Genomic DNA, 13473 nt, shown 5'->3' on the forward strand with positions numbered 1-13473 from the left:
TTTTACCTCTGAGCCCCAGCTATGGCCCCTCTAAGACATATTCTTGGTCACTGTGAGAAACATGACACCAGACTGAATGAACCACTGCTCTAAGTGTGACTACATGCCCCTTCTGACATACACAGCAACACTACACAAAAGCATCCTCCTGTGCCCTTCCTATCCAAAAGGTTTCCAAAATGCCCACTGAACCTATGTCCTTATTTAGCACTAAATCCTTCCAAATCTCCTATCTCAGCTTGCAAAATTCTAGCAATAGCATACAGCCTACACAGGGTCCCTCAGGAGACACCAATTGTATGTGATTTTGTCTTCTATGGCCCTTCCTGCAGAAGCCAGTTAAAAGTTGCTCTGCAGACTTTAGAAACACCAGAAGTGTGGTTCTACTGTGGCTGAAGAATAGTTTGTCTCTTTGGTACTTGCTTCTCATATTACAAAATGTTCCTCCTGACAGCACTGTCTCATCTGCAACCCCTAGATGGCCCTTCAGTTTGGAACAGGGAGCATTTCTGAAAATGCCTTGGCAGTCCTGGATTTCAACATCCTACCTATTCAAGTGGGATATCTCTATAATTTTACTGATGGCAAAAGAACAGCAAAAAGGAGGATTTGGACACTTTTAAAAGTAACAGATTTATAGATTTGTATAGGGTAGAGCCCACCTGAGAATCTTACCTATATTCTATGTAGCAACCTGGATTTTTCTTTCACAATTTACTGATTGTAATTATAATCTTACTAAGCGATCCAAAGGGGGGAAGGTGAAGCTGCATTGGAAGAGGCAGAAGGGTTAAACCAGTGCCCATGCCACCAGCGCTGTGCAAAAAGGGGCACACCATTATAAAATGGTGGCCACCCTACAGCTGAGCTCCGGCCTGAGCTCTCTTGCCCACCTGGCCCACTTGCTCTCAAGGCCTCTTTCCACAGACCTACCTGTCAAGAAAAACTTAGGGACCCAGTGATGGTGGCAGGCAAAGAGTAGCTCCATGGCCTGGTCCGGAGCACAGTGGCTGTCCAGGGAGAGGCGGAGGGGGAGGAGGGGGGAAAGGGTTGGTGAGGAGAGGGACCACCTGCAGGCAGGGAGTGAGAGGGGCATGCCCTGCCTGGTCACCCACCTGAAGGGGCCATCTCCCACCACTTGCCTCAAGCCCCACAGTGGCAGCCTGGCTTGCTGCCTCATCTGTGCACCCAGCCCCTGGAGAGACCCGCTGTGTGCCCAGTGTGCTGAGCCCTCAGCGAGGTACCTCTGAGCAAGGGAGGTAGGAGGCTGGTTGGTGGAGGCTGGCAGAACTCAGAAGCCTGGAGGAGGTGTGGCGGTGGTGGTTGGTGTTGGCAACACAGCTGGGTGAAGTCCTGGTGCTCCAGAGGCCTGCAGACAAAGGGCGTGCCAGGCGCACGGTTTGGGAAGGCATAAGAACATAAGAACATAAGAACAAGCCAGCTGGATCAGACCAAAGTCCATCTAGTCCAGCTATCTGCTACTCGCAGTGGCCCATAGTGGGGAGCTCACATGTAGGATGTGAACGCAATGGCCTTCTGCGGCTGTTGCTCCCGATCACCTGGTCTGTTAAGGCATTTACAGGTGGATGAAGCAGGAGCACCGGTGAGGCAGGCAGGTGAGGCAGGCAGGAAGGCAAGTGGGAGGAGCTGAAGCCGCAGGGATTATGGGGCTGGGGGGCAGAGGCTTTTCACGTGCGGGTGGGTGGGTGACAGAGAGGGGAACATGTGGGTAGGCTTCCTGGACTGCAGGGGAAAGGGAGGGGCAGGGGGCCAAAATGTGAATGGCACCTAGGTCAGATGCCCCTCCCCCCATTCCTCAGATATGCAACTGCATGCAAAGAATATGCAAAGTGGCACGGACACAGGTGAAGAGGGACTTACCTCGGCAGGCAGTCGCTATGGCACTCAAACCTGGAAGTTTAGCCCTGCAGTGACAGGCCTCCATTACAACAGCCTCCACCAGCGGGGGGGGGGGGGGTGTTCCAGGGGGTGGAGCCGACTTTAGTTGGCTCCCAAAAGATTTTCGGCCCCGGAACACCCCCTATGACAGAAGCCAACTTACACCATCAAAAACTGTGGCGTTATAGAAATCCTGGGGAAAGGATTTATCCCATTGACCAGTTCTATCAGACTTAAAGAAGATACCACTGCCAATGGTGAGGCTCACTGACGAATTACCTATTGAAGGTGTGGTGCTGGGAAAGCAGGGAACATCACCATAATGGTTGCATATGTATGGAAGAACAAGGACAATTGGATCAGATTAATACTGAATGACTAGGAAGTACGAGCTCCAAACCCGTTAGTAAGGAACATACATTGGCATTATTATCATGGAATATAATGGGATGCAATTATTTAAGAAAATTTAATTTTATATTATTGCAAGAGACCTGGTGCCTAGATTCTCCATTCCAGAATGGCTTTCAAATGTATGATCTCCCTGCAAAACTGTCTATTAGGGGAAAGGCTAAGGTTGGGTTGGGCATTTTGGTGTCAATTACTCTAAAAATGAAGGTGATAGAATTGGAATCATTTGCTCATTTAGCTATGGCTGTGTTATTGCTCTTTAAGCAGACAAGTTGTTTAGTGGTTAACGTTTACTTACCTCCTGCTAAGATAAAATCTCAAATTGATAAAATGTAGGATGGTTTGGAAGGATGTATAAAACTATTGATGAAGAAATATCCAACCCCATATTTTATAATGGAAGGTGACTTTAATGCTAGAATAGGGAATAAGCAGGAGGTTCATGATTCCTTAAGGATCGAGAATAGGAAGAAGAACCCTCCCATTTAATAGATATTCTAAAGATACTCAATGTAACTATGCTGGGGGTAATTTGTTAAAACTAATTATTTCAGTTAAAGGCAGTATACTTAATGGCTCATTCCTTGCAGACCATCTGGCTGAATTGACTTATTGCTCAGGGGATAGGTTTAGCATGATAAACTATATTTTGGCGTCTGAGGAAATGATGAGCCTTACTGAAAACTTTCAGACTTGTACATACTGTGACAGTGATCACCTTCCTCTTATAATGAGGGTTAGAATTTCAAATTTTGACATTGCCATTCAGGATAGATTTGTACAAGATTTAATTTATGAGAATAAGCATTGTAAGGTCAAATGGGATGGTGCAGTTGAAAAGAATATGAAACAATATATGAGTACAGGCCTTGGGAAAGAACTGATATCCAGTATAATTAATAACGAAAATGTAAGGACCTGTATAGAAGCATATGAAAATTTGACAGGTGAGATGAAACAAATTATGCTAAACAATGGTCCCAGTGCAGATAAGAAATGTAAAGCACCAAAAATACATTCCAAACCATGGTTTGATAGTGACTGCCAAAAAGCCATTAAGAGCACTATATGCAAGATTTAGGAACTGTACAAACTGTGAAACATCTCTGAAACCAACACTTAAGAGCAGCAGTGGCATAGTTGTTAAGAGCAGGTGTACTCTAATCTGGAGGAACCAGGTTTGATTCCCCGCTCTGCCACCTTTGCTGTGGAGGCTTATCTGGGGAATTCAGATTAGCCTGTGTACTCTAACACGCGCCAGCTGGGTGACCTTGGGCTAGTCACAGTTCTTCTGAGCTCTCAGCCCCACCTACCTCACAGGGTGTTTGTTGTGAGGGGAGAAGGAAAAGGAGTTTGTAAGTCCCTTTCTCTCCTTACAGGAGAGAAAGGGGGGATATAAATACAATTCTTCTTCTTCTACTTCTAAGCTAAAATGAACTAAATAACCTAAAGTGCTTTTATGAAGAAACCAGAAACTGTAAGTCTCTGTGACAAGCTCTCTTGGGAAAAGTGTAAATATATTCCTTTTGCCTTCTGCTTTATTTGCCTCATCCAAATCCATCTCCAAGTTTAATATTTCTCCCTTTGCCAATTCCTCCACCTAAATCTGTGCTATTCTGTTTAAGTTTATACCTGTCTCAGTATTGTTATTATTATTATTGCCTTTAAGGTGTAGTGTTTGTGGAAAAGAAAAAGAAAAGTCAGCAGACATTCTTTGCCTTCTGGGCGTGAACAGGACTCAGGGATTGTGCTTTCAACCAATACTATCTTATTTCTGAAGCACCTCAGTCCCTGAAGGGAAAAGGTGGGAAAAATAAGACTGAGTGGTTTCCCTGCCTTGATGATATAGAAGGCTGAAGTAAGTGTCCATCCCAGAGTCCCTTTTAAAGAATTGGTTGACCTCAGAGGCTTATTCTCCATGACATCAGATGAACTGTGAGCCGAAGGGCAGGATGCTTCCAGCAAATTCCTCAAGTTCTCATCTGTATACTACTCATCTTTGCAAAGTCAACTCAAGAGAACTAAGTTGTTCCCCAAAACCCAGAAGCTCATTGCACTGAGCATGCACCCCACCTTTTGCCCAGCAGTCACAAGGGACTCTGGGTAACACAACTCTCTACAATTAGAAGGACCATCTCCTGCCATACTGTCCAGCCTATCAGTTAAGACCCACCTCTCAAGACCTGCCCTGTCTGCAGAAATATGGTGGGTGGTGACTAGAGACAGAGAACTTTCTGTGATGGCACCTCACTTTTGGAATGCCTTTCCCTGTGAGGCTTACTTGGAGCCTACTTTGCTTTCATTAGGCACTAGGCTTAAACACCTTTTTTGGCTTGCATTTCTAATGGCTTGTGTTTTATACTATAGCTTTGAATTGTAAGCCACCCTGAGAAGGACACTGAGGAGATGGCATAGAAATATTCTAAATAAATAAAATGATCATACAGCAAAGGGTGAAACAGGACATTGAAAAGTGGAAAAATTAATGAAGTTAAGCAGAAATGGTGCACAGCTCCATAACAGAGCTCATGATTTTCATCTTCATTTTAAAAAACACCTAAGGTATCAGGTTTGGTATAGACCTCTGCCCAAAACCTTGCAGATGCCATGTCAGTCGTATTACTAGGCCAGATGGAAAACCCAGTGTAAGACATATTCACAAATTCACAGGGTCTTTTCACATGGAGCTTTTCCACAGCTTGGGTGCCAAGCTTCAGTGGTTGTTCTCTGCATTTCCTCATGTCTTCATTTTCCATTTGCTGCCTTTCTGTGTTTTCCTCATCATTTCTTTTTGTTTTCTCAAACCACCTTTGATTTAATTTGAGAAAATGCACAAAAGCCACAGAAGTGGAAAATGAAAATGTTAGAAAGCTCAAAGAAAAACCATCATAGGTCAGCACTGAATCTACATTAAAAAAAAACTTCCATGTGAAAGAACCCCCCTCCCTGGAGATAAGCAAAACTTTAGGCGGGGTCCAAGATTAACAAGGCACCCAAGAAATCCACAGGGCACACATTCAAACTACGGCAGCACCTCTAGTCCTATTTGATCCATTTCTGGATTGTGCTGCCAGTTCATGTGCTTAATCAAAACAGAGAAGCCTCACCCTATTCTTTAGCATGCTGAGTCAAGTCCCAGGGCTTGCACAAACTCTGGCTGTCCCAGATGTCCTTATCAGAAGAAACGCCTCCTCCTCCCAGTTGCATGTACTCAGTTCATCTAAGGAGGCTCTGTTGTCAGCATCCCACCACCTTAGATACTGTAGTTTAGATGCAAGACTAATAGTCTTCTTTCAGGATGGTATTCCAGATATAGAAATCCCAACCCCAGGAAGGTCTCCTAAATCCTTTTTAGAAAGCAAGTCAAAAGAGAGAGAGAGAGAGAGAGAGAGAGAGAGAGAGAGAGAGAGAGAGAGAGAGAGAGAGAGAGAGAGAGAGAGAGAGAGAGAGAGAGAGAGAGAGAGAGAGAGATATTTATTTAACTTCAGAGAGCTTTTATGTGGAGTCTGTGGACATTTTAACATGGAGAGCTGCTGTTTTCAATTCCTGCCTTGTGCAATGTTTTAAACATGTTGTTAACTTCATGGGGTTTTTCTATGACATTTGTTTATAGCGGTTTTGTTGCTTAATTTTTATTGTGAACTGCACAGTAATGGAGGTGTCTTTCATACACATCAACATTCACTGTACATGAACAGAGGAACCATCAAGACAAACAATATGGTAAGCAGCATCATTGAACCCTGGCGACTGAAGACATACATGATAATGAAGTACTATTAGTCTAAATTCCAGATGTGGCCAGTAGTGTCTACATTCTAAAACAAACATTGGAGCTCTGAACAAGTCTGAATCCTTCAGGTCCATCTCAGTTTGGTACAGGGGTTAAAGTACTGGACTAGAATCTGGAAGAACTAGGTTCAAATCTGCACTCTGCCATAGAAGCATGCAGGGTGACCTTGGGCCAGTCACATATTTTCAGCCCAATTTACCTCAAAGGACTGTTGTGAGGATAGAAAGGAGATAAGAACAATTTAAGCCCCTTTGGGTCTCCATGGGGCAAAAAGATGAGGTAAATGAAGAAAATAAATAAAACACCCACACAGAAAGCACTGTTGTGGAATACTCTGCATGTAATGCCACCCACTTACAAATGAATGTACAACTCTCTATCTAGTGATACCCTTTCCCCCAAGGAGCTCAGCACAACAGACATAGTTCTCCCTCCCATTTTGTCCTTACAATGACCCTTGTGACACAAGTTAGATTTAGAATGTGATTGACCCAGTGAACTCCATAGCTGAATGGGGATTGGAATTCAGGTCTCCCAATCCTAGTCCGCCACCCATAGTGCCACCAGCAACATGAATACACAGTGTACACAAAAATGGGACTGGAAGCTATGGTCCACTGTGATCATGTACAAAATCTGTGCAACAGTTGCACAGTATGAAGAAATGCTTCCAATGTAAGACTCCTGCTAACTTGTGAAGTAGCTCTAAGTCTGAAAGCAGGCGTTCCCTTTGTTAAAAAAAGATCAACTTGCTCAAAGGCCCCAGAAATGGAACTGAATTGGGGGCAACTTCCCCATTAAAACAAAACAAGGACATAACATACAGGTAGCATAGCTAATTAGCATAATTAACCACGCAGCACCAGCTAATATTCCAGGAGGGAATTTGCCAGTGCAGTACTGTGGTGAGTGTGTGACAGGACAATATCAAAGGCTCAGCCAGGTTTGGTGTCTACCAGGAAGCCTTAAAAAGTTGTGTGATGGCCATTGGCAAAAACCACAAACAAACTTTGAGAGCCTTAGCTCACAAGCACATAAAACAACCAAAAAGGAAAAGGAATGCATCTTCTCATTGCCCAACTTCCTTTGCCAGGAAAAACAAAGAGAGGGGACCCATGGGTGGGTATTTATGAACACCTCTGCACTTATTCACAAAAGGCTTATTTGGGTTCTGAGAGTTCTCTCTGAATACACAGTGTTGCTAAATATACAAGACAGTGCTGTGTGCGTTATTCTACAGCACACTGGAAATTATAATTTGGTTTCACAGTCTTGAGCCCACCCCCTAGTATCAGTCATCATGGAGAGAACTTTGGGGATTCACCCCTCTCTCAATGCACACAAAGTGAGAACAAGGCAAAGGTTTTACTATTTGGATGAGGGACAATAATCAATTTTTGTTGTGGCAAGAACTAAGCAAGAGAACCAATCCATCACACTCCTCTACACACAAAGGATGCTTAGGTGGGTGGTCTAGAAATGGGGTTCACAGGAACCATCATTGACAGCTGTATCAAAAGCAGGCAGTTAACATGAAAGAACTTCCGTGCATGTCCCTAGAAAAAAGCGGAATTGGGTCTGCTTAGACTGCGTGTACAGAATGCCCTTTATAGCTTAGAAACAGCCCGCATTGTGTGGTGCAACAGAGTCCTGGGAGCTGGACAAATTCCTGCACCGAATCAGAGAATGAGGAACTTGGGCATCTTCAACAGCACTGGGACCGGGGACCAGAAGGGAGCAATAACCGGGACCCTACGCTTGTAGGAAGCCCCTCCCCAGCGCCAAGCCCTCGCAGGTGCCGCGCTGTCCTCTACAGGGAAAACCACCCGAGCAACCAGAAAGCCCCCTTGCCTAGGAATTGGAGTTCCTTCTCCCCAGCTTCCTGCTCTGCCCTGGCCCACCAAGGGCCTGAGAAGGAGGGGGGGACAGCCCCGGCTGTTTGCCGCGACCCCGAGCCGGGCCCAGTTGCTTGCGGCGGACCGGATGGGAGGCAATGAATGATCCAGTTCGTTCGAACCTCCCCCCACCCCGCAGATCCTGGCTCTGCACCTCCGCCAGAAAAGACCGAGGCGAGCCAGCAAGCACACGCGCCCTCCCCCTTTCCGGCACCCAGGCGGGCCGGGTCGCCTTCTCTCACCCACCCAGAAGAGCACATTGGAGGCGAAGAGCAGGTACTTGGCGCAGCAGCTGACCTGGGGGCCTTGGAAGTGCTGGGCTTTGCCTGGCATGGCGGGCACGGGCCTGGGCGCTGCCCGGCCGGCTCACAGCCCCATGCCGCCCGCCCGCCCGCCAGCCCAGCAGCGCCGCCACCGCTCCGCCCTGTTTAGCCCGCCCCCTAGAGGAAGAGGGTGGACTTGCAGCCCACCTAGTCAGAAGCCGCTACTGGCTGAAACTGTCGAGGATGCAAGCATGCGCTGGGCGGGCAGGATTGGAAAAGAGCACGCTCGTTCCCTTTGCGTTGTCAGCTTCACGTGCATCAAAACGTGTATATGCATCCTGGCAGCGATGGGGCAGGATTCAAACACGGCACCTGAAGGGGCTGGGGTAAGAATAAATGGAAACGCTCCTGAGCGGCTCAAGAGTGCATTTTCCTCCCTAGAAACCGATCCTAGACTACCTCCCACGGAGTCTCGCCTACAAGAAGAAATGACTGCTGGATCTGACGTACCAGGCAGCTCTGAAGCACAGCATGTCCTTTCCTGTAATCGAGGGCTCCTGTACACAAGCGTGATGAGATGCATGCTACTGCTGGGTGCTCGATGCAATTTGCCACCACGATGGTCCGAATTATAGTTCCCCAGCATCATCTGCAGTCACATTTTCAAAACGTGGATCTAAGGAATTTTGGGGGCAGGGGGACAATGCCTTACTTTGTTTTCATGTTTTATTTTTAAATTATGGCTAAGGGCCGCAAAACCTGGAAGTGACCCTGCACCTACCAGGAGCTCTGAAAGGGCCTACCTATTTCACAGACCACCTCAAAATAACAATGTTATTATTATCACTCTATTTAATAAGCCAAGAATCTATATTTCCCTTTCACTATTTGTACCTAAGAATAAGCACACCAATGCTAGGCTTTGGCTGGTACGAGGTTTCTGTCCTAAGACAGGAACTGTCATTCTGCAATGTGTAGAAGAATGGGAGGGAGAACTTTGGTATCTGGATGATGCAGAAAAAAGAAGGCGACTGGATGGAAGACAATGTCCAGCCCTGTGTAAGGCTACTGTATGAAGTAAGCTTATAAGGATGGCTGTCCCACAGGACAAAGCAAGGAGCCAGTATACCAAACTCTGCCATGGTTCAAGAGCCCCGTTGTTTGAATGATAAAATATTATGGTATTGGGCAGGAGGCTGTCATGAGGGCAGAAATCAGTCAGAGAGGGTAAAGAATCTCCAAATACAAATTCTAGGAAGACAAACAAAAACACAAAAAAGTAATTGGAGGGGGTGCTCTGGAGAAGAGAAAGAGTGACAGCATTCAGATACTGAAATTGATTCCTGGTAGAAAAGAATGACTGCTCTACAGATTAAAGGCAGGAAGATACAAGTTAAACATGATTAGGAAGAACTTCTTAACTATAAAAGCTCCAGGACAGTGGAATCTGCATTCTTGGACATTTTTAGTCATAAGTCTTATATCATATTTGACCACATGATCCCATTCCAATTACTCTCAACACCAAATTATTATACATTATTTTTGTTTGTTTCTCCTAGCCTTTCCACATAACCTTTTCTCATACAATTGACATTCAAACATGTGTTGCACAGGGTGTAAACGTGTTCTCTTCACTTAGTGCTTCAGTGACAAAGAGATGGGTTTTTTGATATATTTGGAGTACAGTATTGCGCAACTGGGAGAAAATCAGAATCTTTTCCCAAGTTGTAAATTCATAGGAAATGCAACCAGAGCTATTTGTAATGGGAAGTGTCAAACACAACACATGCACAAACATCCCACATCTGTTCCACTTTTTAATTTAGCTTTATGTGGCTTCCCTGAAAACTGCTCCAGATGGACAATTGTCCATCCACTGTCTTATTCAGCTGAGAAACCCGACTCTCTGCCAGCCCCGGATCCCTCTTCTGTCATGACATTCTCCTTCTGCTCTGTGTTTACCACCAAACTGAACCACAGAGTCTGTATTTGCAGTTGTTTTATAACTGCTGCAGTGTTAAAAGCCTAATAGCTTTTTATAATGCTGCATGTCCGGAGATAAAAGAACACAGAGCTAGTTAGGTGCATTGGTGACCAGAAAAAAAAACACAGAAGAAAACCCCCACTGTCATGAATTCTCACAGGAAGAATGCGCACACAGAAAAATCCCCACATGGAGGGTTGCCCACACGGTACTTTTTTCAGGTAGGTTTTTTTTAATGGAACCATGTGCATCACCTATGACCAGGCTCCCTATAAAGCACACTGCCAGGCTTCAGGGGTTACCAGCATTGCCCTCATGTGCTGCTATGGCAAATTGCAAGAATACTTTAAAAGCTCTGAATACCAGCACCAAGGTAAGGTGTATGTGTGTTTATTCGTCATGCCCTTTGTACAATTATCTGTAAGCAATGTACTGCATTTAGTGAACCGTCTGGCTTGTGTGTGTACTGTTTTGCGGTAACATTTGTTACTCCTCCCCCAAAACGTGTGTACTTCATTCCTATCTGAAAGGCATGACCACCCTCCTCCAGCCCTGACCTGGATGGCCCAGGCTAGCCCAACATCATCAGGTCTTGGAAGCTAAGCAGAGTCAGCCTGCATCAGTGTTTGGAAGGGTGAGTACCAAAGAATATCAGGGGTGCTGCGCAGAGGCGCCTCTGAAGTCTCTTGCCTGGAAAACTCTACAAGATCACCATGAAGCAACTGTAACTTGATGGCACTTTTCACTATCACCCTGCTCTAAAATCTAGTATGTTTACAGCCCAATTCTGATGGGCTGGCGGGAAAGGGTGATGCCACCCCTCTACCTCCAAAGGGCTTTCCCACAGCACAGGAAACCCAGAAAAGTTTTTTAAAAACCATCCAGAATCCCCTAAAGGGCAAAGCGGAGATACGCTACAGAAAACACCATCTGAGAAACCCTACTCATTGCCAGTCTCAGCTCCCTCTTCTGCCGTGACATTCCAGTTTTGCCCTGGGTTTTCCACCAAACCGAACCAGAGAGTCTCTATTTGCAGCTGTGTTTTACTTCGGAAAACATGGTCTACCTTGGAGGCTGGCAGCAGCAAAAGGGGGCCAACTAAGGTGAGCTCCACCCCCAGCGCAGCATTTTGTGCCATGGACCTGGAGGCAAGCAGCAGCTGCCGAATTGGGCACCGTGGAAAGTGACACCCCACTCTCCGCCAGTGCATTTTCACCTTGAATCAGTAGGATGGGCACCCACACCAGCGCAGAGGTGTACCAGCTCCAGAGGGGGATTCGGCTCCCCTCTCTCTACATTGTGCTGTCTAGCTAGTTTTTAATATCACTGTCTTTGAAATAGGACCTGGAGAGCATCTCAGAAAAACAACATGCAGTTGGGATATGTGCTGACCAAGAAGCTTAAACAAAAAATGGACGACTAGTATTCCAATACTCCTGATATTTGTTTCAATCATTTCCTTCCTATCGTTGAGCTTCATAGTCCTGCGATAGCTTTGGCCAGGTTCCTATTTCTGACATAAAAGGTTTTTGCCTTAATTTTATTGCTTCTCTTCATGTTTCTACTAATTTAGTTTTCATATTCCTTCATGGCCTGCCGTATGGGAGCTTTTTATTTGATTAGCCAGAGCACTGAGACTTTATTATACTATTTCCTTGCCACTTAAAATAATCTGACATTAACATTGTTCCAGCTCTTGTTACATAACCCTCTCTTTTGAAGTTAGAGGTCTGTTCCTTGTTAATGCAGCTCCTGCTCACATGCATGTTACGAAGTAATCAATGTTCATGGTCACCACATGGCTCAACACAAACTTCAGGTGTCACTTCTTGAGCACCACACTGATTCAAAGTCAAGTCAGTGGTTCTAAAATTATCCGCAGCAAAGCACAATCTTTTTTTTTAACTGAGAAATTCTGTGTCTTGACCTGAATTGACATGCAACTCTGAAACTAGCTGAAGTTGCCTTGCTACTAAATATTCTGTCCTTGTACTGCATCTCCTATCAGTTGTGAACCAGTATCTGAAAGTAGAGGATAGAACTTTTCTCCATTTCCCATAGTGCTAGAACTCAGAAACACCCTGTGAAGATGGTAGATAAAAAAAGTAGGTCTTTACGCAACAAGCAATTAAATTGTGGAATTCACTGCCAGTGGGCAAAGTGACAGCTATATGCATGGGTAGTTTAGTGCCTACTAGCCAGGCTGCCTAAAGAAAACCTTCCTTCTCAAAGGCAGCCAATCTCTGAATACGAGTGCCCAGAGGTCTTGGCTCCTATGCTGTGCTTTGTTGGCCCTCCAAGGGAACTGGCTGGCCAGTGTGTGAGAGAAGTTGCAGGATGGGATGAGCCACTGGTATGATCCAGCAGGTACTCCTAGAGTCCTTGGTGGTGTTCCACTTTCCCCACATTTTAAAAGCACTCTTCAGTTCAAACCCACCAACCCCCTTATTCAGTCACAAATGCATCAGTGTTTGGGCTGCGTGCTCCTTTTTGTCGGCTAGGAAGATGCATAATGCATCTTTCTATACTTTCTGCCCCTTCCAGATCTTGCACAGTTGATAACAACCTTACTATTCATTATGAAAAAAGACAACTGAAGTAACATAGCATGGATGTTTTTTTGAAGCGTCAGAAAGACAAACAGGCACACAAAAAGGCTAGAAGCAAAGAATGCCTGGGTTTCTGTTCCCATCACTAAAAGAAGAATAGAAGAGAAAGCTTCAGTTGTTAGGACAGATTAGCATTCATACACTTTGGATGCAGCCTGAAGCCTCCATTCAAGATCCATCAAAACTCCGGAGCTGTCACAGCTCCTGCCAACTCCTCTGAACAAATTTAGATAGGAAACATACAGCAGGATTGAGCTAGGCCTTCTTCTATATTCAGTGGTTAGTAGAAGCCCATTCATGGCTGTTATGATCAAGGCTAATAATAGCTTTAGTACTGGCACTTATTACTGCTATAAGCAAACATGGGATTTGTTGTGAACTTCTCCAGTTACCTAATCAACCCACCCTTTGTCATGCCCAGGAGACATAAGCTTATTTGAAGCTTACCTAGAGGTCCACAAACCTCTTTCCCAGAGAGGAGAGCCATAAAGTGTTCAAACTGCCCGCAGAGATGATAATTTGCCCAATTGCCAGGAAGAAGCTAGATGGATGGCTATTTGAATAACATGAGTTGAGGAATAAATAACGTTGCCAGCTCCAGGTCCACTTTTAAACT

The 13473-nt window shown here is 45.3% G+C and overlaps 1 protein-coding gene across 1 annotated transcript in view; it reads right to left on the reverse strand.

Moving 5' to 3' along the window:
- The window catches only part of TSPAN17 (tetraspanin 17), a 28856-nt gene extending 20430 nt beyond the window's left edge, over positions 1–8426 (reverse strand). Inside the window, 1 exon segment of the mRNA XM_048487357.1 lies at positions 8245–8426. Within this exon segment, the coding sequence (XP_048343314.1) occupies positions 8245–8331 (87 nt within the window). The 5' untranslated portion in view covers positions 8332–8426.
- Between the last annotated feature and the right edge of the window lie 5047 nt (positions 8427–13473).

This window comes from Sphaerodactylus townsendi, linkage group LG03, assembly GCF_021028975.2.
Source record: "Sphaerodactylus townsendi isolate TG3544 linkage group LG03, MPM_Stown_v2.3, whole genome shotgun sequence".
NCBI lineage: Eukaryota > Metazoa > Chordata > Lepidosauria > Squamata > Sphaerodactylidae > Sphaerodactylus > Sphaerodactylus townsendi.